General features: G+C 39.6%; 1 protein-coding gene across 1 annotated transcript; it reads right to left on the bottom strand.

Moving 5' to 3' along the window:
- Positions 1-3,389: 3,389 nt before the first annotated feature.
- On the bottom strand, positions 3,390-22,850 carry LOC137283460 (peptidyl-prolyl cis-trans isomerase G-like). Its single transcript, XM_067814967.1, has 10 exons — positions 22,770-22,850; positions 22,308-22,374; positions 17,033-19,465; positions 16,204-16,369; positions 15,645-15,753; positions 15,251-15,329; positions 14,831-14,878; positions 14,149-14,210; positions 13,203-13,341; positions 3,390-3,517 (listed from the first exon to the last, which is right to left on the bottom strand). The coding sequence occupies exons 1-10, from the start codon at positions 22,802-22,804 to the stop codon at positions 3,467-3,469; spliced, it is 3,189 nt and encodes a 1,062-aa protein (XP_067671068.1). The 5' UTR covers positions 22,805-22,850; the 3' UTR covers positions 3,390-3,466.
- Between the last annotated feature and the right edge of the window lie 479 nt (positions 22,851-23,329).

The following is a 23,329-nucleotide window of genomic DNA, read 5'->3' as shown; positions in this document are numbered from 1 at the left end:
ATAGTTCCCAGTTGGGAAGGATAACAATACATGGATGTAGAACCTCTTTATTGTTGTCACATTATATAAAGACGTTTTTCATCCATATATCTTTATCCTTCCTTACTGCGCCAACTTATAGCTGCCTCTCAAAAGAGGTCCCTGTTCTCACAACCTTGTCGAAAGTTCTAATGACTGGTTGCTCAACTTTAACCACGTGAAGCAGAGAGGTCTCGTATCTCTGTAAAGGATTAAAATATGAGATTATACAAGCGCAGATTCTCTCATCATAGAACTTTCTCCAAGGAACTTCAATGCATCGGACAAAACCGTTCTGTTCAAATGTGTTTTGAACAGGATGCTAGATTAACATCACAGAAATATTTTTTTGTTTTGATAAATCATTTTCTAATGAAATAGTCATAATAAAATCTAAATGAAGCCCAAAACAGTGCACACTGTCCGGAGGCAATGTAGACGTGCACAATCATTCTAGATTAGAGTTTGATTGGGTTTTTTAATTGCTATTTATATATGTTTTAAACTGAGAGGCAGACAAGTAACGTGATATCAAGCATAGCTGTGATAATCTCGTTTTCGGCGACCTTCCTCCCATTACTCAAAAGGTAGCAATATATTTTGAGTTCCTGCAGTCCAACAAAATTCAACTTTCCTTCAAATCAGACAAACACCACACCTGTCATCTGCTTTCAACAATCGTCCGAGCTCGATCCACGTTAACCCTTGTCTAGGAACTTAACCAGCTTTAATCACATGGTCGTCAAGTTTGTTCCTTGAAAGCTATCATTACCCGGTCGAGAGGTTCGTGATTTCAGAAGATCAGGACTTGTAAACATGACAGGACCGAGTGAAGTTGAGGGGGCCTAGGAGCTCGCTCGGGCCAGCAGACGACCATAGCTATGATTTATTGATGGCCTGCAAGCATGTAATTCGATTCCAGCCACAATAAATCAATGCGAATTCACACTTCACCCTTCTAGTTGCAAACACCATGAAGGGTACTCCCGCCTGCATGTCAGTTGCATAAGCCGCTGCAGGCATTGCACGTCGCCCTTTCATTTGCAATTGCTATCTCAATTCGGAGACATTCTGACGCATGGAGTTAATTTCTAACGTAACATTAATAACCAATGTGTCTGACAAAAGGCGAGAGCATTTTCGAAACTTACCAACACATTTTCGTTGAAGGTGATTCACAAAAGCAAAGGTAATGTGATTAGTCTGCAGAACACACAGACATATCCATCAGTGAATGTTGGGTAAAGGAGTAATGGAGAGTTCCAAGATTTGTGCTGTTAGTTCCCTCACCTGACAATATGCAAGGCCATATGTGCAAGACATTGCGCAGATCTGTTTTGTACACGTCACGTGTAATTCGCAATTACTGAGACTGGGAAGTTCAGATTTCGTGAGATTTTGGTAATGTTGCCTGCGACAGCGACATCCTATCAGTGTCAGGTGTCGCGTGTATACTACCGACTCTGGTCCAGGCAGACAATGAGAATCTCTCAGTGGTCTCTTACGAACATGAATCAAAGGGAATGTTCTTCATCGCCGCATTTAGATCTACTCCAGTGTGAGTGAGTGAGTTTAGCTTCACGCTGCTTTTAGCAATATTCCAGCAGTATCAGAGTGGGAAAATATCAGAATTGAGCTTCACACTTTCTGCAATAGAACCCGGGTCTTCGGCGTGACGAGTGAACACTTTAACCACTAGGCTACTCCATCGCCCCTCCAGGCATATGACTGTGGTCTATATATGATTGAGTCTGCCCCGACAAATCATAGAATGATAGCATGAACGTCTATCCTCTTTATCAGAGTTCATAGCTTATTTTCTCAGAAATACATCTTGGGAAGTTTTGCACGTGCTAATGAGTTGTAGATTCAGTTACACTTGCTCTTACAGACATTCATCCTTATAGTGGGCAAATGGACGCGGCCACGTCAAAATTATTTATTTAAATGGCAATAAAAACTTGTTACGCAAACAAATAAAAGCCACGCGGACGCCCGAGAAACATTTCACTGTTTATTTAGCCTAATAAATAATAATCAAAAATATTTAAGATGTGAGGTAATAATGAAGTATGCTTTTCCAGCATCATCATGTCTTTGCTTATGTGAATATGAATTGCAAGAGATTCCATGGCTGTTTGTTGTGAACAACTAATTGTGTGTACATGTATGTCTCTTCACATGATTAGCTGACGACCCCTAATTTCTGTTTTTGTTAGATGATACTGGTATGTGCGGGTCCCGGATTGTATTACTGTGCTAAACATCACTGATTGGTATTGCTGTTGAGTCTGTCTACTAATGACAACCTGATATTCCGAAATGGTTTCATTGTAATATGGTACATACTACTTCTCATCAGCTTTTGTGACCTTCTCCGCCTCCTGATTGCATGCCTTTACGAACATTTGAAGCTGTTTTGATGGCAACATGAACACTGACTGATGTCAGCTAATTCAGCATTACACACATGCTGACAGACCAACAATCCTGGCATGATAAAGGGGGACAACTCAACAAACACAGTTGCTGTGACTTACCACAGGAAATGATGAAGGAAACTAAGTAAACTTTTATCAACGTTCCACCAATATCATCTGTGAGGGCAATCTAACTTGGTCCTTCGAGTTGTGGGGCACACCACATATGGGCTTCACATATTGTTCCTGTGAGGGCAATCTAACTTGGTCCTCCGAGTTGTGGGGCACACTACAAATGGGCTTCACATATTGTTCCTATGACGGGAATTGAACTGGGTCTTCGGGGCACATCACATATGGGCTTCAAATATTGTTCCTATGAGGGGAATTGAACATGGTCTTCAGAGTTGTGGGGCACACTACAAATGGGCTTCACATATTGTTCCTATGACGGGAATTGAACTGGGTCTTCGGGGCACATCACATATGGGCTTCAAATATTGTTCCTGTGAGGGGAATTGAACTTGGTCTTCAGAGTTGTGGGGCACACTACAAATGGGCTTCACATATTGTTCCTATGACGGGAATTGAACTGGGTCTTCGGGGCACATCACATATGGGCTTCAAATATTGTTCCTATGAGGGGAATTGAACATGGTCTTCAGAGTTGTGGGGCACACCACAAATGGGCTTCACATATTGTTCCTATGACGGGAATTGAACTGGGTCTTCGGGGCACATCACATATGGGCTTCACATATTGTTCCTGTGAGGGGAATTGAACTTGGTCTTCAGAGTTGTGGGGCACACTACAAATGGGCTTCACATATTGTTCCTATGAGGGGACTTGAACTTCGTTTTTAGAGTTACGAGTGAATGCTTTAACCATTGGACCAGCCTTCTGACCCCACAGTGGTTAATACAGGAGTATTTTATATTAAAAAGTGATTCTTGGTCAGTAAATAGTAATTTATTACAAAAGGTCAATCATGAATAATTTACACAAAGTTATACACATAATGTTTGTGTCAGCACAGACTCTTCATCTCTTCAGACAGCTCCCCAATCCACTTGTACTTCTGGAAATACAAAATAAAACTAACAGTCACTTATATGGCACTCATATCCACACACATTACCTGCTCAGAACACTACATACATTAATATCCCAGTCATAGGACACTACTGTACTTTCAGATACTTTTTCAACTCCCTGGGGGACATGCTGCCTGTTAAGCAGAATATACTACACACTCACATTTCCAGCACAACTTAAAGCTCAGAGAACTGAGACAATGTGGATTTAAGTACCTTGTCCAAGGATACTACATAAATGTGCCCACCTCGGGACCTACGTCTGAGTTTCTCCACTGGGGAGAGAACCTGGGATTTCAGCATGATAGGTAGACACCATACAACTGCACTATTGCGCTCCAGCTATAGCAGTGTGGTGAAAGTATTTGCTCACACCAGAATAGGCCAAGGTCCAATTCCCTATTTGGGTATAATGTTTTATGCCTGCATAATTTCTGGTATCTTCAACTGGAATAAAAATTATTGTAAAGTTCGGATTTAGAGTTGGCCTTCAGTAACCCATGCTTGTCAAAAGAGGTTGACTAAAGGAAGCAGGGGTCATACTCATTGACCTGGCTGACACAAGTCATCTCATATCAACTGTGAAGATCAATACTCATCATGTTGAGCACAGGACTGTCTGGTCCAGACTCAATTATTTAAGAACATCTTCGTATAGATGGCATATTTGCTGAGTGAGGCATTTAACAATAAACAAACCCAAACAAGCAAATATCTTCTACTGTGATCAGCTACTCATATCATAACTTGGTCCATCACACCTCTGTTTAACTCAGATGTGCAAGAGATAAAATATGCACTGATTTATTTCATTGCTAATTCTTTTCCACAAATATCTCCAATCTCCAATCTCACAATCTCTAAATCTACATCCTCTTGTGATGTCACTCTATTGTCTTGCCAGGTTGTCATTTTACTAAATAAACTTCTACAGCCAGTTTCGTGGGCATTAGTGGTAGTCACAGTGACCAAACAACCAAGCAATAAATCACATTTTCTCAAAATCAAACACAAACGATTTTGGAACTACTGTTTTAATCTTTGAAACACTTGATGATGGAACATATCTTTGACGTTGTCAGGGCCTGAAAATGTGTATATATCTCAGAAAACTCACTGCACTAACTGAAAAGTCATGACTGACTATTTCTTGAAGGCTCCAGGATGTTTATGTTCATGATATATTAGTTATCACTTTAAACTAGCATGTTGCATCATGTTACACTTATCTGCAATAACAACCTGGATTGGCAAATCTGAAAAACTGATGCTAACCAATTTTTTTTTTATCATTGTTTGTTGGTAATGATCAATCATCAGTTGTGAAATTTCATTCTTATATGGGGCCAATGCCTGGTTTTGAACCTGCAACTCTTTGTTTACTAGCACAGCAGTTTTGAAGAAGAAGAAGTCACTGTGAGATTGAGAATGAGATTGTTTGCATACCAGTTGATTTCAACAGTAAATACCAGATCTTAAAAATATATCTTTGATCATATACCTTTGATCAGTTCATAAGTTGGATCAAAACCTCCTCCTTGATTTTGTTTAAAAAAGTAAGCCCTTGGCCTCAGGAAATTGGGTCAGGGATGAGAGTCAGTTTTGACCCTTTACATACCTTTATGTCCTTTCACTTTGGACACAGGCATGGATGTACTTTATTCTAAACTTTCTATGAACTATTTTTATAACAATCAATCAACTCAATTGTTAGTCCTAAAAAATCCTCAGCATCATTGATATCAACAACCAAGTACATTCTATATAAATCCATGAGAGAGACATGATTTAAGATACAATTAGCGTAATGCATTGTTGAAGTGCTTCTCATCAAATCATTACAAATCTAGTTAGTGTCGGGCCGCCTGTTGTTTGCATTACACGAGGGACCTGACAAATACAAATTGGCATAGCAAGGTGTCGGGTGGATGCCAGTTGTCTTTTTACCGATTTATAATTCATGCAAGTCTTATTCCCCAAAGTCCCTTGGGAGGGTTGTGCACCAGCTGCCTGGCAGCAGTCATTGTTTGGGGAATCAATTTCTCCCCTATTCCGACAAGTTACACGTCTCTCATTTGAGGATATACTTGCTATCAATATAATGTCAACCAAAAAAAGCGTTGGTGATGTTTGGTTTGAGTTGTATGGGTATTGTAGCTGTAGCTCTATAGATGGTGCTAAATGATATAAAGCAGGGGAATGTGTGTGGAGTGCTGGAGCTCACCGCAGAAGATTTGTTCTGTTTGTTGTGTTTTTACATATTCAGTAACATATAAACTTTATGTGAGAGAAAGAATTAAGTTTTACATTGCACTGACCAATATTCCAGATGTATGGCAGTGGTCAGTAAATAATTGAGTCTGGTCTGTGCAATTCAGTGATCAACAGCATGAGCAGTGATCTACGCAACTGGTATGTATGACATGTGCCAGCCAAGTAAACAAGCCTGACCACTTGAACCATGTCAAGTATGGGTTATTTGGAAGAACACCAGAAATGTGTTTCACATGATGTACCCATGTGGGGAACCAAACCTGGGTCTTTAGTGTGATGAGCTAACACTTTGACCACTGGGTTACCGCACTGCCACAATAACATGTAAGATACAGTAACATGTAATAATAAATTCTCTTTTTGTGAACAATATGTGATTGTCATCAAGAGAATCTGTTTATGCGTCAATTAAGTCAACAAGGAATCCTCTCAGTCTCACACTCCTGTTAACTGTCTCCCATAATAAGCATGATTTGAAAGCTTGATTGTCACAGGAAGTGTGGACCCGTGAAGGTTGCAGGGTAGAATTGGTCTTCAGCAACCCCTGCTTGCCATATAAGGCAATCTATGCTTGTCGTAAGAGGCAACTGACAGTATCGGGTGGACAGGCTCGCTAACGTGGTTGACACATGTCATCGGTTTCCATTTGCGCAGATCGATGCACATGCTATTGATCACTGGATTTTCTGGTCCAGACAAGATTATTTACAGACCGCCAATACATAGTTTGAATATTGCGGAGTGCGCCGTAAAACTAAACTCACTCACAGCAATATTCCAGCAGTATCACGATGGGAGACACCAGAAATTGGTTTTGCGTATTGTAACCATATGGTGAATCGAGCGAGCATCATGAACATCATGGTGAGCGAGCATCATGAACATCATGGTGAGCGAGCATCATGAACATCATGGTGAGCGAGCATCATGAACATCATGGTGAGCGAGCATCATGAACATCATGGTGAGCAAGCGTCATGAACATCATGGTGAGCAAGCATCATGAACATCATGGTGAGCAAGCGTTCTAACCACCAGGCTACCCTACCACTAATCATCACAGGGAAGCTAGCTGACCCTAAGAATGGAATACTACTGCAAATGTGTCACTGCTCCATCTGACCTGGTGACCCTCTCTGGATTCTGATATCTGACTTATCCCACCCACATGCCATGAGACCACCAAATACACATTTGGTTCAACTCTTACACGTAGAGGGATCCTGTAAATTGGATGTGAAATTTCAAATTAGCTAATTACTTAATTACTCTACTACCCTGGAGAATATATTGGTGCCATACTTTTTTAAAAGAAATTCTTAATTAGCTTTATATATATTCCTTTCCTGATCTGACAGGATAATTCACACCATTTGCTTCAATGATTTCATTTACTCCATGGTGCCTAGATGTGTGTCATCACATGAATATATCCTAGACAAACTAAGTTAGGGATATTGGTATTTTTATTATCGTAATTTCGTAACAGTGTCAGTGAATAAATAATTCATTTTTCATAATTTCAAATTTTGCACATATCCCTAACTTTTTTGTCCGGTATATTATGGACACAGGCCAAAAAGATATGAACAAGGTTCCCTAATACCCATCACTGTTACTCCCCACTTCAAGTGTGCAGCAAGTAATAATGCTGATTACAAAACATCTGTAGCCAGCTTTGGACTGCACCTTTCCCATAAACAGAATGCCATTACCCAAAGCTGAAAACAATCCATTAAACAATGATTAAGTATTTGGTTGATAAAATGGAATTTGGGGCACAATCCATTAAACAATGATTAAGTTATTGGTTGATAAAATTGAATTTGGGGCTTCTTCCCATTTTCAAGACATGTAATTAGTGATAATTCTTGATCAATTAAAAAGATCAAAATATAACTTAGCACTGCATCTCTCCATTCAAACCAAACTGTTTAAGTTATTGTTAGAAGAAACTTTTTGAGTTTCACATTTTTTAATTGCTATAATTCTGGAAATGAAATTTTATAATCAAAATTTGCACTGCACCTCTAGTTTAGACAAAGGTGATGTTTAATAGTCAGCAAGTTATTGGTTGAACAAAATGTCTTTGGGCAGATGGTGTAACAACGTACTTATGAATTTTTCTAATAAATGTACAAAAAAAACCCCACTAAGCTGACCTGATTACTATTAATGAGTGAAAAAGGGCAAGATATTTTCTTTGACAGTATTCTTGGTGACAGCAGGCTGTAAATAATCCAGTTTGGACCAGACAATTCAGTGATCAATTCAGTGAGACTAAGCTGACCTGACTATTACTAATGAGTGAGAAGGGGTAACAGTATTTTCTATGACATTATTCCAGGTACATGACAGCAGGCTGTAAGTAATCCAGTCTGGACTAGACAATTCAGTGATCAACAGGAAGAGCATCTATCTACAAAAATTGGGATAAGGTGATATGTGTCAACCAAGTCAGCAAGCCTGTCCACCTGATCCTGTCAGTTGCCTCTTATGACAAGCATGGGTTACTGAAGATCAGTTCTATCCAGGATCTTCATAGGTTTGGGAAAATACAACTGATCTATAGTCTAATGTCAAAATGGTCTCTAGGCTGAACACAGATGAGTGCAGACTCAACCTATGCTGCCACAGATGGAACTGCTATTTTCTTTTTAGTGCTAGCAAGAGTGAGTGAGTTTAGTTTTACACCACACTCAGCAATATTCCAGCTGTACGGCAGTCCAGTGACCAACAGCATGAGCATCAATCTGCACAATTGGGAACCAATAACTTGTCAACCAAGTCAGCGAGTCTGACCACCCGATCCTATTAGTTGCCTCTCATGAAAAGCATAGTCGCCTGTTATGGCAAGCATGGGTTGCTGAAGGCCTATTCTACCCCGGGACCTTCATGGGTCTGGACTGTTTGGAGGTTTAAACAATTAATACCGACTTCCATTACTCTACAAGCACACTATGTATGGAACTTTTGGAGAGATTTTGAAATTCCTTTGAGACTTAAAAAAAATATTTATATCTACTTATTTTAGTGAATTAAGTGGGAGCTTTTGAACATCAAACATATCACATGGAAATGACAGGATGAGCTGAAATAAGAACTCAACACTATAGCCATGGCAAAAGAGACTGATGATCAGAAACATCATTGATGGTATAAATTATTCTATGAACATTGATATGAAAATTGTCATTGGTTTTTATCTGACATGGACTACTGTGATGAAATATAGTTTGCAAACACAATAAACAAAATTACATGTCAATTCAATACCTGTTTTTAAACTATTTTCAGATTACTGTTTTTCTTTTTTTTTTTGAAAAGTAGACATTAAGGGAAATCCTGTTTAAATAAGAATGTTTTTAAACCAGTCTTGCATGAACTTGGACAAGGGGAACTGCAGAGTTCATTTGGAAAAACACTCCGAACTGAGGGTACACTGTATTTGAAAGAGCACTGTCCTGCTGACTTTAAGTTGTATTTTTGGACTTTTTGGACAGTTTCTCACTGGAAGAACTGAGAGTTCGTGGAGCCTGGTATGTAGAAAGTTCTCTGGACAGATATGGCGTTAATGAGCCATCAAAATGGCGAAACACCAGTGTTGCAGTCTTGTATTTGCATCGAAATGCGATAGGCAGCCAATGCAGATGCTGCTGCATGGGAGTTACATGATTATGCTTTTGTCTCTTCATCAGACCAGCTGCACTGTGCTGTACTCGCATGACTCGAGCAATCTCGTCAAGAGGGAGACCAAAGGAAAATGAACTACAGTAGTCCAACCTTGACGTGATAAAGCAATTTACAAGACTGGCTGCTGCGTCTTCAGTGAGATATGGTCTAATAAAAGCAAGTCGGCACATCTCAAGGAAGCAAGCACGTGGTACACTGGTGATGTGGTTACGGAGAGTTAGTGATTGATCTAGGTGCACCCCTAGGTACTTCACACAAGGTTGAGAGGGAATATCACTTTCTCCTACCACAGCTGACTCAGATCCAATAGAGCCACCGAAGAGCCATGTCTTTCATCAGCCTTTAGTAGTAGGTTGATGACAACTCTAAGTACTATTATTGATCTCTATCGATAGCCAGACATACAACATTGCATTCAAATTGACTGCACTCATACACTAATGAGTGAATTTACTTTTACGCCGCACTCAGCTATATGATGGGGGCCTGTAAATAAATGAGTTTGGACCAGACAATCCAGTGATCAACACCACAAGCATCGATCTACGCAACTGGGATACGATGACTTGTGTCAGTCAAGTCAGCGAGTCTGACCATCAATTTCCGAAACACACCATGGCTTATCTTCACTAAACGATGTAGTGCCATTTTGTAAACAAAATCCAGTATGGTTCCACGTTCACCTTGAATTTTGTGTTTGCATGTTTTTCAGCAGTGTTTCAGAATAATACCGTGTGAACATTATTATTCATTTGTTTGAAATCCAATTCTTAGAGAAAGTATTTCATATGAATATATTAAAATATACACTAAATAACCCTGATGGAACAGAATATGTGTGTGTACAATGTATTTATGACTTTCAACATCAAAGTGAGGGTTGAAGAAACAGACATGTATGACACTGTGGCATCAGGAGAATTAAAACTGTACATCAAGGTGCATGAATTGCACACCAGAACTTGCACCACCTAAAAGACCTCTAATTAAGTCTGATGAATTTATTCATTGATAAACATTATATTTCTGTGTGATAGTTATGAGGCACATCTCACATCACATATATCACATATATCACATATATTACATATATTCAAACTCAGCTGTGATAGATAACTCCAGGGATACAAATGCAGTGTTTTCAAAGGTTGCCATCGGGCACTAGATAATTTGTGTAAATATGTGTGACCATACCTTTTGAGGATATATTTAAACTTCTAACACAACAATTATGTTTCAGTTTATTGTTTAATAAATCAGACACTTCATGTGAGCCTGATAACTGTATTTCCTGAACACTGTCATGACTGCAAGCATAGTTCATCTTGACTTGTCCAATACCCTTACTAGCAAGCTATGTTATCATCCAAAACAGGATTTCCTGGCTTGCATACTGGCATTCAAAACATCCACGCCCACGTTAAGCTGTGAGGTTGAGAATGCAACCAATAAACATTTGAGCTGGCATTTTCCATTAAAATGAATCATGGTGAGTGGTTTTGGGGTAATTTTGTCATTAAGTTGCAAATATAATGAACATTTTTATCAGGCCATAATCAGGCATGATTTGAAAGTGTATTGTAGCTTACCAAGTGGGAGAGAGTGATATTTTCACAAAATGGCCTTATGAAAATTCACTGGTCCAACTGGATTTTTGCCAGCCACAGGCTAGTGGTCCAGTGGCTATATTGGACGATGATCTGGATCAAAAACATACCTGAAATCCTCAAACTTTTGACACCAATGAAAAGTGATATACAGAGAAATTAAAAAGGTGTGAAAATACATGTTGTCCTCAGAAAAATGCTTGTTTCAAATGTAATCAAAGATACATTTAGTTTGCTTATGTGTCACATTTCCTTCGAGTTTTAGAGAAACTTCCATCAATTTCTTTCAGACAATCGCTACTTATTTATGAGCATCTTGCTAGCAGACCCGTGAAGGTTCCAGGGTAGAATAGGCCCTCACTGGCTTTAGCAACCAATGCTTGTCACATAAGGCAACTATGCTTGTCATAAAAGGCAACTAACACTATCGGGTGGTCAGGCTCGCTGACTTTGGTGACACATGGCATTGGTTCCCAGCTGCGCAGATCGATGCTCGTGTTGTTGATCACTGGATTGTCTGGTCCAGACTCGATTATTCACACACCGCCGCCATATAGCAGGAATATTGCTGAGTGCGGTGTAAAACTAAAGTCACTCATTCACTCTTGCTAGCACCAAAAAGAAAATAGCAATATATAGACTTTCAGAATATTTCCGATTACTTACATGACACACTTATTCATATATAATCCTCCCAAGTTCCCATGTAAAATCCTGTGTACTCTTTGTCAGCAAAAAAACAATTTGTGAAAGTCACCTATGGTGTAGTTACCCATCACATTGCTGTACATACATATCTGGTATTGTCCTTGAGGTGAAGGTTCATAAATGAAAGCATGGACTGTCCTGCAGTTTCAATAATAATACAGATTTTGCTTATCTTCAACATAATTTTTCATGCAATTACTTTCACTATGGCTCTCTTTCATAGGACTAGTTAAAATATCACCCATGATGTGTTGGCAAGTGAGTGAGTGAGTGAGCATGGTTTAGGATACAGCAGAAATGGCCTTCACACACTGAAGCCATGTGGGGAATTAAACCTGGATCTTTGACATGGTAAGCAGACGCTTTAACCATCTGTCTACCTTACTGCCCCAATTGTGTCATAATTAGTGAAGGGAGTTCTAAAATTACAAATAGCGTGCTCTTGGTCCACACCTGAATGTACCATGTGATTTCCTCATTCTCATGAAAACTTAAACTTCTTACAGTTGCAAGTTGACAAGTTCTCATTCTGAACACTTAAACCTAAGTAACCTTATGAAACCAGACAAGTCACAGCAAATCAGTGATGTGGGGATTAGTCTACTTGACTGAACAGCTGCTATTCAGGCTTTGGCAATAATGGATCTAAAACACCTACTGAAAGTGAACTTTGGCTATGACTGCATGTTAGGCATCATTCAATTTTCACCTGGGAGTTTCAGGCTGTTGTACACTGGCTTATAGTATGGATTTGGTAGGCTTCTCACACATGGAATGTATTACATGAGGACTACCTGTGAAGCCCTAGGTTAGAGTTGGTCTTTAGTAACCCACGCATGTCGATAGAGGCGCCTTACGGGACTGATGGTCAGACTAGCTCACTTGGATGACACGTAATTGTATCCCAATTTTGTAGATAGATGCTCATGATGTTGACCACTGGCTTGTCTGGTTCATATTCAGTCATTTAGAGACAGATAGCTGGAACAGTGCTGTGTTAAACAACAAACATGAGGACACCAATGTCTAACCTTTTGATTGTCACAAGAGTGACATGAATGGTCTACCTGCTTATTTCCACAAAACCAATTTCTCTTAACACAGAACACCAGTGAAGATCCTGGTTAGAACTGATCTTCAGTAACCCATGCTTGCAGTAAGACCGACTGACTGGATCTGTTGGTCAGACTCGCTGACTTGGTTGACACATGTCAATGTATTCCAAATATTACAGCGATGCTCATGATGTTGATCACTGGATGGACTTTCTGGTCCAGACTTGTTTATTTACAGACCATCACCATACAGCTCTGGAATAATGCTGGAATAAACTCTCTCAATTTTAACATCAAAACTAGTACCTTGAACCATTGCCCTGTGTTCATACCTGTGGTTTAGTTTGTCCAGCCTTGGACTTGTCCCATTCTCTCATGAGTTTCTCCGAGTCGTCCAGCCAGCTGTTGATGTTGATCAGATCCTCGTCTATTCCACTGGCAACCTGCAGCTTCTTCAGCTTGGAGGTCAGTCTGCAGAGACAGCAACGTCACTTTTAGTGGTGTGACGTTTCATCGATAAGCATTGATCCACATACAATACATGAAGCGATACAAAGATTTAAATTGTCGTACAATCTGATACATCAATGTTTAACTTGAAAAATGCTAAATCATGATATCTGTCAGGAAATATGACTAAAATATACACATACTTATTTTCCCTTCATGAGTAAACATTTTTTCTCAGAAATTCTTGCACCAAGAACTGTCAGACATAGTGCTTGCATGGTCTCTACATCCACAAAGTCCATGATTAAACTTAAATATCTCGTTTCCAAATGAACATTGAACAACGCTGGTGGAATTTGACAAATACTTTTTGTTTTGATCTGAAGGTGTTCTGTGGTTGGTGCTTTTAGTATTGTGATACGTATCGCATCACCACCCTTGAAGTATCATATCGGAGGTTAAGTGCACAATGCTTTGCCAATATATGGGCGTGACTACAATTTTGCTTTTCTGATGTATCATATTGCTTGTTGTATGCCAAAATCAGCACTTATCATTTTACATTACACCTGTGATCCTACATGTCACTGAGAGTGAACAACTGAAGATACGAAAGGATCATCAAAACAGAAATGAAGTGGACAGACCTAGACAACATGGGTGATTCGGTCCCCGGCCACGCCATATTATTTAAAATGGTTCTTGATGAGGAAGGAAAAAATAAAATGCGAGGATCTCATTCTTGAAACACATCTATCACTTGTACAAATTGTTCACTGAAACAGTTGAATATGATACGATGATGGTATTCAGCAATAAGAAACTCACTTGAGTTTGTCTTTTTGTTTTTCTTGTAGGTCGACACGCATGTTCTTTACTCTTGTTCGAGCCTGTGGACAAAAAGTACACGTATGATACTTGTCATTACTTCACTATATATTTCTAAAGATGCTTGAAGCATTAGTGAACATAAAAAGACATCAGACACATACATAATTATCATAATCATAGAGAATCTATCGTTCAGGTCCACTGCATGAGATTCAGACACCTAGGGGACATAACTCCACCACAAACATTGCTCTTTAAACAATCTTGTATAGACTTTGTGTTCTGTGCTTAACGTAAAGACCTTTGAAGGTACGGTTTAGAACTGGTCTTCAGCAGCCATGCTCGTTGTAAGAGGCAACTGACAGGATTCGGTAGTCAGACTCCCTGATTTGACTGACGCATGAACATAGAACAATGCTGATGATGTTGATCACTGGATTGTCTGGCCCAGATGTTACAGGCTGCTGCCATATAGCTGGAATACTGCTGAGTGTGGTGTTAAACAACAAAACATCAAAGAGGTGTTGTTATAGGTAACTTCGTCAGACTTGGTACCTTTGTTGATGTTGATCCATAATTTGGCTGATCTAGTAGATGACTGTCAATGGATTGTCCAAGATTTGATTGTTTGAGATTACTAACATTGTTGAGTGTGTTATCAACCAACAAAACATCTCACCTTTTGACTCTCCCTTTGTCTCTGTTTTATCTGTTGAGCAAGTGATATCTGAAAAACAGACAGATAAAACATTTGTACTAGTGGTTAAGGGGTGGAGGAGTCTGCACAGGGTAAAAAAATAACTAACTTTCTTGGAACTAGTGCACGTTTTTCTTAAACACCTGACTGTCCCTTTCTCTCAACTGCTCCCTCGTAACAAACAGTGAACTGTGTCAATATTTTAATGATAGTTTGTTAAACATCTTTTTTATTGATTTGTACAATACTTATGCAAAAACTCACAGAGCATGGTGTTTTGATCATAATCAGCATTTCATTGAGTATTTTATGTGTATTACTTTCGAAGTTAGACTGAAATTCATCGGTCCGCTTTGAGCCAAGTGCATACAAACCCTTGAAGGAACAGGGGAGGTAACTCACTGACTTATGGATTTCCTTCCTGACGTAAGCAGACACTTTCTGTGTGGCCTTCTCACAAGTTCGAGAGTCAGCATCGGCCCTGAAGAAATACGACAGGATCAAATACAGTAGAGACAAACAAAGAGAAATAGCTCAAAGATGAAACAAGCAGACAGTGTAGATGTATGACAGAAAGATGTCTCTTATTGTCTGAGGTACAGTAGCTGCGTCCTTAAAGCGATTGCTTGTCATGCCAAAGACCCGGGTTCGATTTCCCACATGGGTACAATGAGTGAAGCCCATTTCTGGTGTCCCCTGCTGTTATATTGCAGGAATATTGCTAAAAGCAACACAATACTCGCTCGCTCTTAATGTCTTGGGTAGAAACATGTGTCTGCTGAGTGCATGTACTCACAACATATCTCGCTCCGTGGTCCGCAGACACTCAAGGACAATGTCAAGATCCATGATGTCTGTTCCTTTCCGTGGCTGGTCATATGTACTCCACACAGACACTGACCGACCTGTCACATAAACATTGATGTGAACATCTGATGTGCAAGTTGCTCTAAATTGAGAAGACACTTGATAACAATGTATTCCCAAAATAGTAGCAAGTTGGAAAATTTTGAAGTTTTAAGTTATAATTGTGATTAGTTTTTATCAACAAAAGTTAAAGATGGATACAAAAACAGATTCGTTTGAGCAGATCAGTACCCTGGAGCATCAGGCTGAATAAAAACAAGTACCATTGTTTACTATCTTTAGTAATGACACTGGTGAGGATTGAACAAGAGATGGAAAGACAACACAACTACAACCGATGGACTGACAACACAACCACAAAAGATGGACAGATAATTCACAACAGATGGTCAGACAACGTATCACAAAATATGCCCAGCTGACCTTTAGTCCAGAATGGGTACCAACAATTAGGGTAACAATAAACATGGACACATCTTTTTGCTGACCTCGTGGCCTCTCCTCCTCTTCCTCGTCATCTGCGTTCTGTCTCTTCTTTGCGTTCTTCCTTTTCACAGGGCTAGGCTTGCGAGACGCTTGTGAAGTTGATGGCTTTCTTTGGTCTTTGGTCTGAGGCTTCTTCTTGGCAGGTGCAGGAGATGTGGAAACAAAGCCCTAGGTAGGAAGTATAGGACCCACAGTTTAAACTTTGTAATAACACATCATAAAAATTCATAGCGTAGCTGAATCACAGCTGCACTTATATGATCACTGGACAAGGCATACCAGTGACCTAAACCATGGTCAATAAAACCGTGCCATAATCCCAACATGCTTAACTATTTCATTTCTAACATCCATAAATATCATATCTAAAGAAATGCATGGTAGTCTACTGTCATAATGAACTCAAAGTGACCTCTAATAATAGTTGTTATAACTGTAGTTCATGGGTTTAAATGAGAACCATGATTGATCAAATAACTTGAAATAGGAGTAAGTGCACAAAACATAAATAAGACACATGATCCTGAAACCTCTGTACCCAAAAGAATTTGAAATTTGATGCTCTATGATTGATTACAGAAAACGTTTAGGAAACTATCTTGTAACAGTGTTGTATTTTCACTCTTCACACTGGAGGGTGACAAATGGCTGAAGGAACAGCCCCTACACACACTTCAGGTGCACCTCAGCAACTATCATTGCTGCCCTTGCTAGTCAGGATGTTTCTGAAGCCTTTTATTTGGAAACAGACAGTTAAAAAGGCTTAAAAATATAGGACATTGGTAATATTTCAAACAAACATAATTAGGATCAAAAGTTTGAATATCTTACTGGAGTATCCTCCTCTCTTGATCGTGTGGTCTGTACAAGTTTACGAGACGTCATTCCTCTTTTTGTCAATGCTGATATCTTCTTCCCTTTCCACAGACTCCCAGTCAATGCTGACGCATGTCTGGCACCTCGAGGCGTGACCTCCATATCATCCATCTCCAGCTGCAACGATGTGTTCACCGACGATGCATCAATGTCACTATCATTTGTAGCCTCACCACCTTCACCAGCTGAAGTGGCTAGTGGAACACCTGGCAATGTCCTGACATCGATGCCTGTTGACTTCATCCTCTGTTGCTCTAACTCTTCTTCTCCCTCCTGACCAGCAGGAGACCTAGAGACTGATCTGTGATATCGTTCACGCCCTGTAGGTTTGTCAATGTCTTCTTCTCCATCATCCAGATCAGCAGATGGTGACAAAGATTTAGATCTGCCATACTTTGGCTTAACTTGAGATTTCACATCGTGTTCTTCCTCTACATCTTTTGCTGATGGAGACAGTGATTGGGATCTGTTATTCTTTTCCCTGTTTCTAGATATCACATCGTTTTCTTCCTCCACTTCTCCTGACATATCAGCTGAAGGAGATAGTGATTTTGATCTGCTAGGCTTTTTCCTCCCTCTAGATTTCACATTGTCTTCTGTATCCAACTTAGCATCTTTGGTTACTTGGCTATGTGCTCGTCCGGTTGACAATGTCTCTTCCAAAATGGGCATGCTTTCTGTATATCTCGATCTTGCTTTAGTAGTGTTTGCTCGTCTGTATGATTCATCTACTTCCCACTCTTGACTAATTTCAGAACTTGAATCTTCATGTTGTTTCAGCATCTTAGGCAATTTTTTTCGAAGTGGTGTAATTCTGTGTGGTTTCACTTTACCCGATCCCGAATCTGATGTTGATGACTCAACATCTGGTGATAAAGTATGGTCTTTAGCACTTCTCCTTACCTTTTGTTGATAAGACGATACTGTTGCTTTTGATTGTGGTGAAGATTCAGATTTGGGGCTTTTCTTCCTTTGTTTGGCTGATTTAGGTTTGGAGACTTCAACTGCAGCTCTTTTTTTCGTCACTGGCAATGCATCTCTATTGGAGGTATCAGACTCAAGTGAACTGCTATCCCTTTCTATTTGTGATTGATTCTTCTTGTTCCGCACAGATGCTGATTTTATCAGTGGACTTAATTTACTTATTTTTCCTGCGTGTTCCTTCTCAACATTTGTCACATCATCCACAGGCTGGAAACTTGTTTCAGAATCCATGGTATCTTCAGAACCAGGAACATCATCCTCAGGCAATACTTTTGTTGATTTTGGCCTCGCCTTAGTTGTGCTTTTCTTCTCTGATGCTTTTGGTTGCAGGTGGCTTTTCTCCCTTGGTATTTTGTCCACATGTGTACTTGATGTTATCCTGTCTTCATCATCAGATGTCGATGCATTATTTCCTTTATGCCGAATGATCTTTCTTGATGTCTTGGATGTTTCTTGTGAGGCTGAACCTCTATTGGTCTTGATCTCTAAATTCCCCTTTCCATTACCTGATGACAAATATTTTTCAACTTCAATTCTTTCAAGACGAATTGAAAATTCCTTTGTTGGTGAACTTTGGATTGGGGCACTGTTCGTCTTCCTGGAAGTTAATTCTGCGACCCTGTTTTCATTTACAATCTCTGATGATATAGATTCAGATATTTCTTGCTCACTAATGTTGACACTGGAGCTAGCTGGATCAGCAGTTTCCTCAGAGGATGATGCTGTAATGTCTGGCATCTGTTCCGAGACCGGAACATCAAAGGGCACATCACTGATGGTGTGAGGCCTTGCTACTTCCACCACCTGTTCCGCTACTAGTGCTTCTTTCGAAGCTTGCTCCTGAGTTTCAGGATTTCCAACATCTGTCCAATTCTTCACGGTCCATCGGTCAACATGACCAAGTGCATCATCAGGCTCCACATCTTTCAACCCTGATTCTCTACAGCTTTTGGGACTTGCACCTTCTCCAAGACATTCAAGTCCAGATTCTTCTATAATCTCCTCACTTGGCTGGAGCTCCAAAATAAGAGCATCTTGGATGCAAGGCATTTCAACATCGTGATCAGAGTCCCGGTGGTCCTCAGTGCACACTTGCAGGAGCTCTTCTTGTTCTGGTTCTGGTTCCTTTGGGAGAACATCATGGTGCAACTCCACTTTGGTGGTTCCAGGTTGTGTCTCCTGGGTGATTGGTGGCTCTGCCTCTTCCAAAGTTGGCTCCGGCTCTGCTTCGATGTCTTTCTGTTGTCCTTCCTGGCTCTCTGCTGACTCTACAAGAGGAGGGTCGACGGAGGCCTCGGGTGCTTTGGAAGCTGCTGTAAACTCTGTGTCGCCATCATCTGGGCTGGAGGATTCCTGGATTTCATTCTGTATTGTACTATCAGCATCTGATGTGCCAGGGTTGGACTGCAAAACAAGCATAAGGAATAAAGACAGGATATTCATTGTTCTTCTTGTATTAATACTATTTGAAACTAACCACTAAAATCAAGAGGTCTTTGTCATTAGCCTAACGCCTAATGAATCAGTAGGTGCTTCCCCATTTTAAATATTGATAACAAATGCGAGAGCTAATGATTTGCAAGTACCTATTGATGTACAGATCTACAGCACCCGACACTCAATCGGAATGCAACGTCATATCACATAGAAAATTCAGTAGGGGTAATGGAGGTTAAGAACGATTTGAATACCACGAGTGGCGCTTAAAATGTTGAATAAAACATATTTTACGTGAGTAATTACTAAAAATGGGGTAAGAAATGTGAGAGCACAGCCAAGTGAGGAAATGGAAGTGTACTTTTGATGGTGACGATATTTTATTTTGACATGAAAATATTTTCCGATCCGAAGCGAGGAAAGTATGTTGCCAACCTTTGCTCGCTTCGCTAGCATACAAGACGGCTGGTCATATTGTCTATGCTGTACAGCCTAATTTGTGCTACAGGTTGCCTGTGAATTAATCCTCACTGGATAAAGTTAAGAAACTGATATGCATACAAACCTAGCGTAACAGATACTGTTGGAAATTGGTTAAAATAATTGATTATTGTTAAATTACAACCAATCAATCATCGAAAGTAATTGGGTAGTTTCATTTATCAAATGTTCCCTGTTGGGTTTGTTAAAACAAACCAAAAAATTAAAGAAAAAACTTATAGGTCTTTGGGTTTTTTTTGGCAAATTGCACAAAATGCATCTGCAAATTTCACATCTTTAAAGGATGAATAGTATGTTAGGAGCATAAATTTCCTGGAGTCTTCAAGAAATATTCAGTAATGTCTTGCAAAAGGATTGTAGTGCTTATGAAAGGTAACATACAAAATCAACCTTGGGATAAATATTGTTAAAGCAAACAAGTGTTCCAAAATTGTTTTTGTTCAGTTTTGAGAAAACATGATTGATTGCTTTTAGTCATTTAGTCATAGCAACCAATCCTTGATTATTTCAATTAATCAGACCACCACTAGAAACAAAGTAAATGAATGAGTGGGATCTAAAGGGGCAATAATCTAGACTATCCCCTGTGACCAGTTGTTGCTGTTATTACTGCTTTTCCCTAGGTACCAGGATCCTTATTATTGAAACATTCGTAGCCCTAAGAATTCTTAACTTTGATGGATACAACTGGATACAAAACAATGTCCATCCAGTTAATGATGATAAGGTTTCCAAACATTTTGAAGTTTACTTTCCTCTTAAGGAGATTAAAAGTGTAAGGAATGAAAAAAAATGGAAGTCGAGTTACTTCTTTATACATCTGGCTCATAACCTCAGCATAATTAATAAATTCCTTTTTATGCACTTTGGAACTTCATAACATTTGTTAGTCAATCCAGTTCTTTTGGTGAATTTGTACAGGCCCCCCCAAAGTAATTGAAGGAATTACAGCAAATGTGAAGGAATTGCATCTCAAATGTAAACAAATGCAGCCCACTCACGAAACAATTGCAGCCATATCGGTAGTTTAGCGGTAATAACAGAGACACATTGCCCCTATCGGAAGCAATGTTGGTAATACTGGAAACATGTTTGGCCATCTTCAGAGATTTTTCGGTCGCGAGCGGAAACTCATGCAGCAAAACATGGCGTCGTTGGAAGAAGCACCCGTCTCGGTGAGTTTTGTTTTTAGTTCCTACTTTTACATTTTCATACTTATCCATCTTTGATCACCCGTGTTGAATGCGTTTAGGTATGAGGTGTTGTCGGGGCAATAGCTTATGTTTTTAGGAAAAGATTGTCACTGCAGAAGAGTGTCATGCCCCTGAAGGTTGTTTACATCTGAACATCGAAGGCGTGCTGATGATTACAAACGTGCGCTAGATATAACATCATTTGTTTGGTAAAATGTGTTTAAATTTGTCATTTGCACTTCATAGGAAGAAAAATTACGGCTCATAAACTTCTTCATGGCGCACGTTCATGATGTTCGTAATCATCGGCACGACTTTGATGTTCAGATGTAAACAACCTCCAGGGGCATGACTTGTGATACTCTTCTGCAGTGACAATCTTTTCCTAAAAACATAAGCTATTGCCCCGACAACACCTCAAACCTAAACGCATTCAACACGGGTGGTCAAAGATGGATAAGTATGAAAATGTAATAGTAGGAACTAAAAACAAAACTCACCGAGACGGGTGTTTCTTCCAACGACGCCATGTTTTGCTGCATGAGTTTCCGCTTGCGACCGAAAAATCTCCGAAGATGGCCGAACGTGTTTCCCGTATTACCGACATTGCTTCGGGGGCGATGTGTTTCTGTTATTACCGCTAAACTACCGTTATCTCTGCAACTGTTTCGCGAGTGGGCTGCGTTTGTTTACATTTGCTGTAATTCCTTCAGTTACTTAGGGGGGCCTGTTGTAAAATGACTGCAATATCTAGGCACTTCACAAATTGCCTGTCAGTCATATTTTACATGTATATGCCTACAACGAAAAGGCTTGTGAAAACGACTTTGTGTTGTCTGTCTACCATCGAAGAATTTCCCAAAGATAATGTAAATGAGGTGAAGACCGATGCTATATCAAATGGATGAAAGCGAGAGTTTTATCAATAGTATCAGGCAGTTAACTTGTATGAGGGATATATCCATCAATATCCACATGCAGAAACAACAGCCAATCCATCTGCAGCTGATAAAAAGACATGTTCCTTGTCCTTAAGAGTGTAATACAGAGGAGTTGTTGCTGTTTTGAAGATATGAACATAAATTCATTGTTGCACAGGGAACATGTACACATACATCTCCCACATTTGGTGTCAACCATGTCTTGACTATCTGGAAAGGTCTTTTAACAGTTTCTCTTTTTCTGAAACAAAAAGGATAAACACGATATCATTATGGACGTGTCTTACTGTTTTAATATTGCAGGTCTATACACATCTGATTTTGTTTGTTTGTTGTTTAAATGGCACTCAGAAATATTCAAGTTACAAGACAGCAATCTGTAAATAATCAAGTCTGCCGTCACATTTTACAAAAGATCCATTCTAAACTCATGAAAATTATTTATGCTACACTTATATAACATGTAAGTCTATGGAAATATCGTGAGGCATAAGTATATTGACATTGTCTGTCTCGACAACTCTCCAGTTACAGACGTATTGCTTATAAATATATGGTATGATGGTTGAACATTAATTTAACACTTGAAACAATGAGTGGCGAACGGTGTGTCTGTGTATGATGTTAACAACATACGCATATCGACGTGGAAACTGAAATCTGTCTGACATCGTTAACCACTTCCGGATTTTGATTTCGCGCGTCGGTAGTCTAAGGGAGATGACTCCAAATTCCCAAAATGAACTCTCGCAAAGGCTGCAGTTACGAAAAGATCGTTCGAGTCTCAAGTTGTCTATTTTGTTCCTCATGAAAGTCAATAAATAAACAGTTTTGAAGAATTATTTTTGATGGAAGGAATACAATACTATTTATTGTAATGCTTCAACAGATGTTCATTTTATGGGATGAGACTCTGTTGTGGTTCAATTTTGATTGTTGTAAGGCTGCTGTCGAATGCAACACTCATCCATCTGGACCCATTCATAATGTTCCATCTCTGTTACATAGTCTGGTTTTAACTGAAAGAGATAAATACAGAAAAATCTGTGTAGGTTACATTCAACTTGGTCTTCAGCAACCCATGCTTGTGGATCGGGTGGTCAGGCTCGTTGACTTGGGTAACACATTTCAGTTGTGTAGATCGATGTTCATGATGTCCCCCCCTCGACTGTCTGGTCGAAATTTGATTATCTACA

Source organism: Haliotis asinina, chromosome 5, assembly GCF_037392515.1.
Source record: "Haliotis asinina isolate JCU_RB_2024 chromosome 5, JCU_Hal_asi_v2, whole genome shotgun sequence".
Classification (NCBI taxonomy): Eukaryota; Metazoa; Mollusca; class Gastropoda; order Lepetellida; family Haliotidae; genus Haliotis; species Haliotis asinina.
Note: the sequence above shows the minus strand (reverse complement) of the source record. Positions and strands in the feature narration are given on the sequence as shown.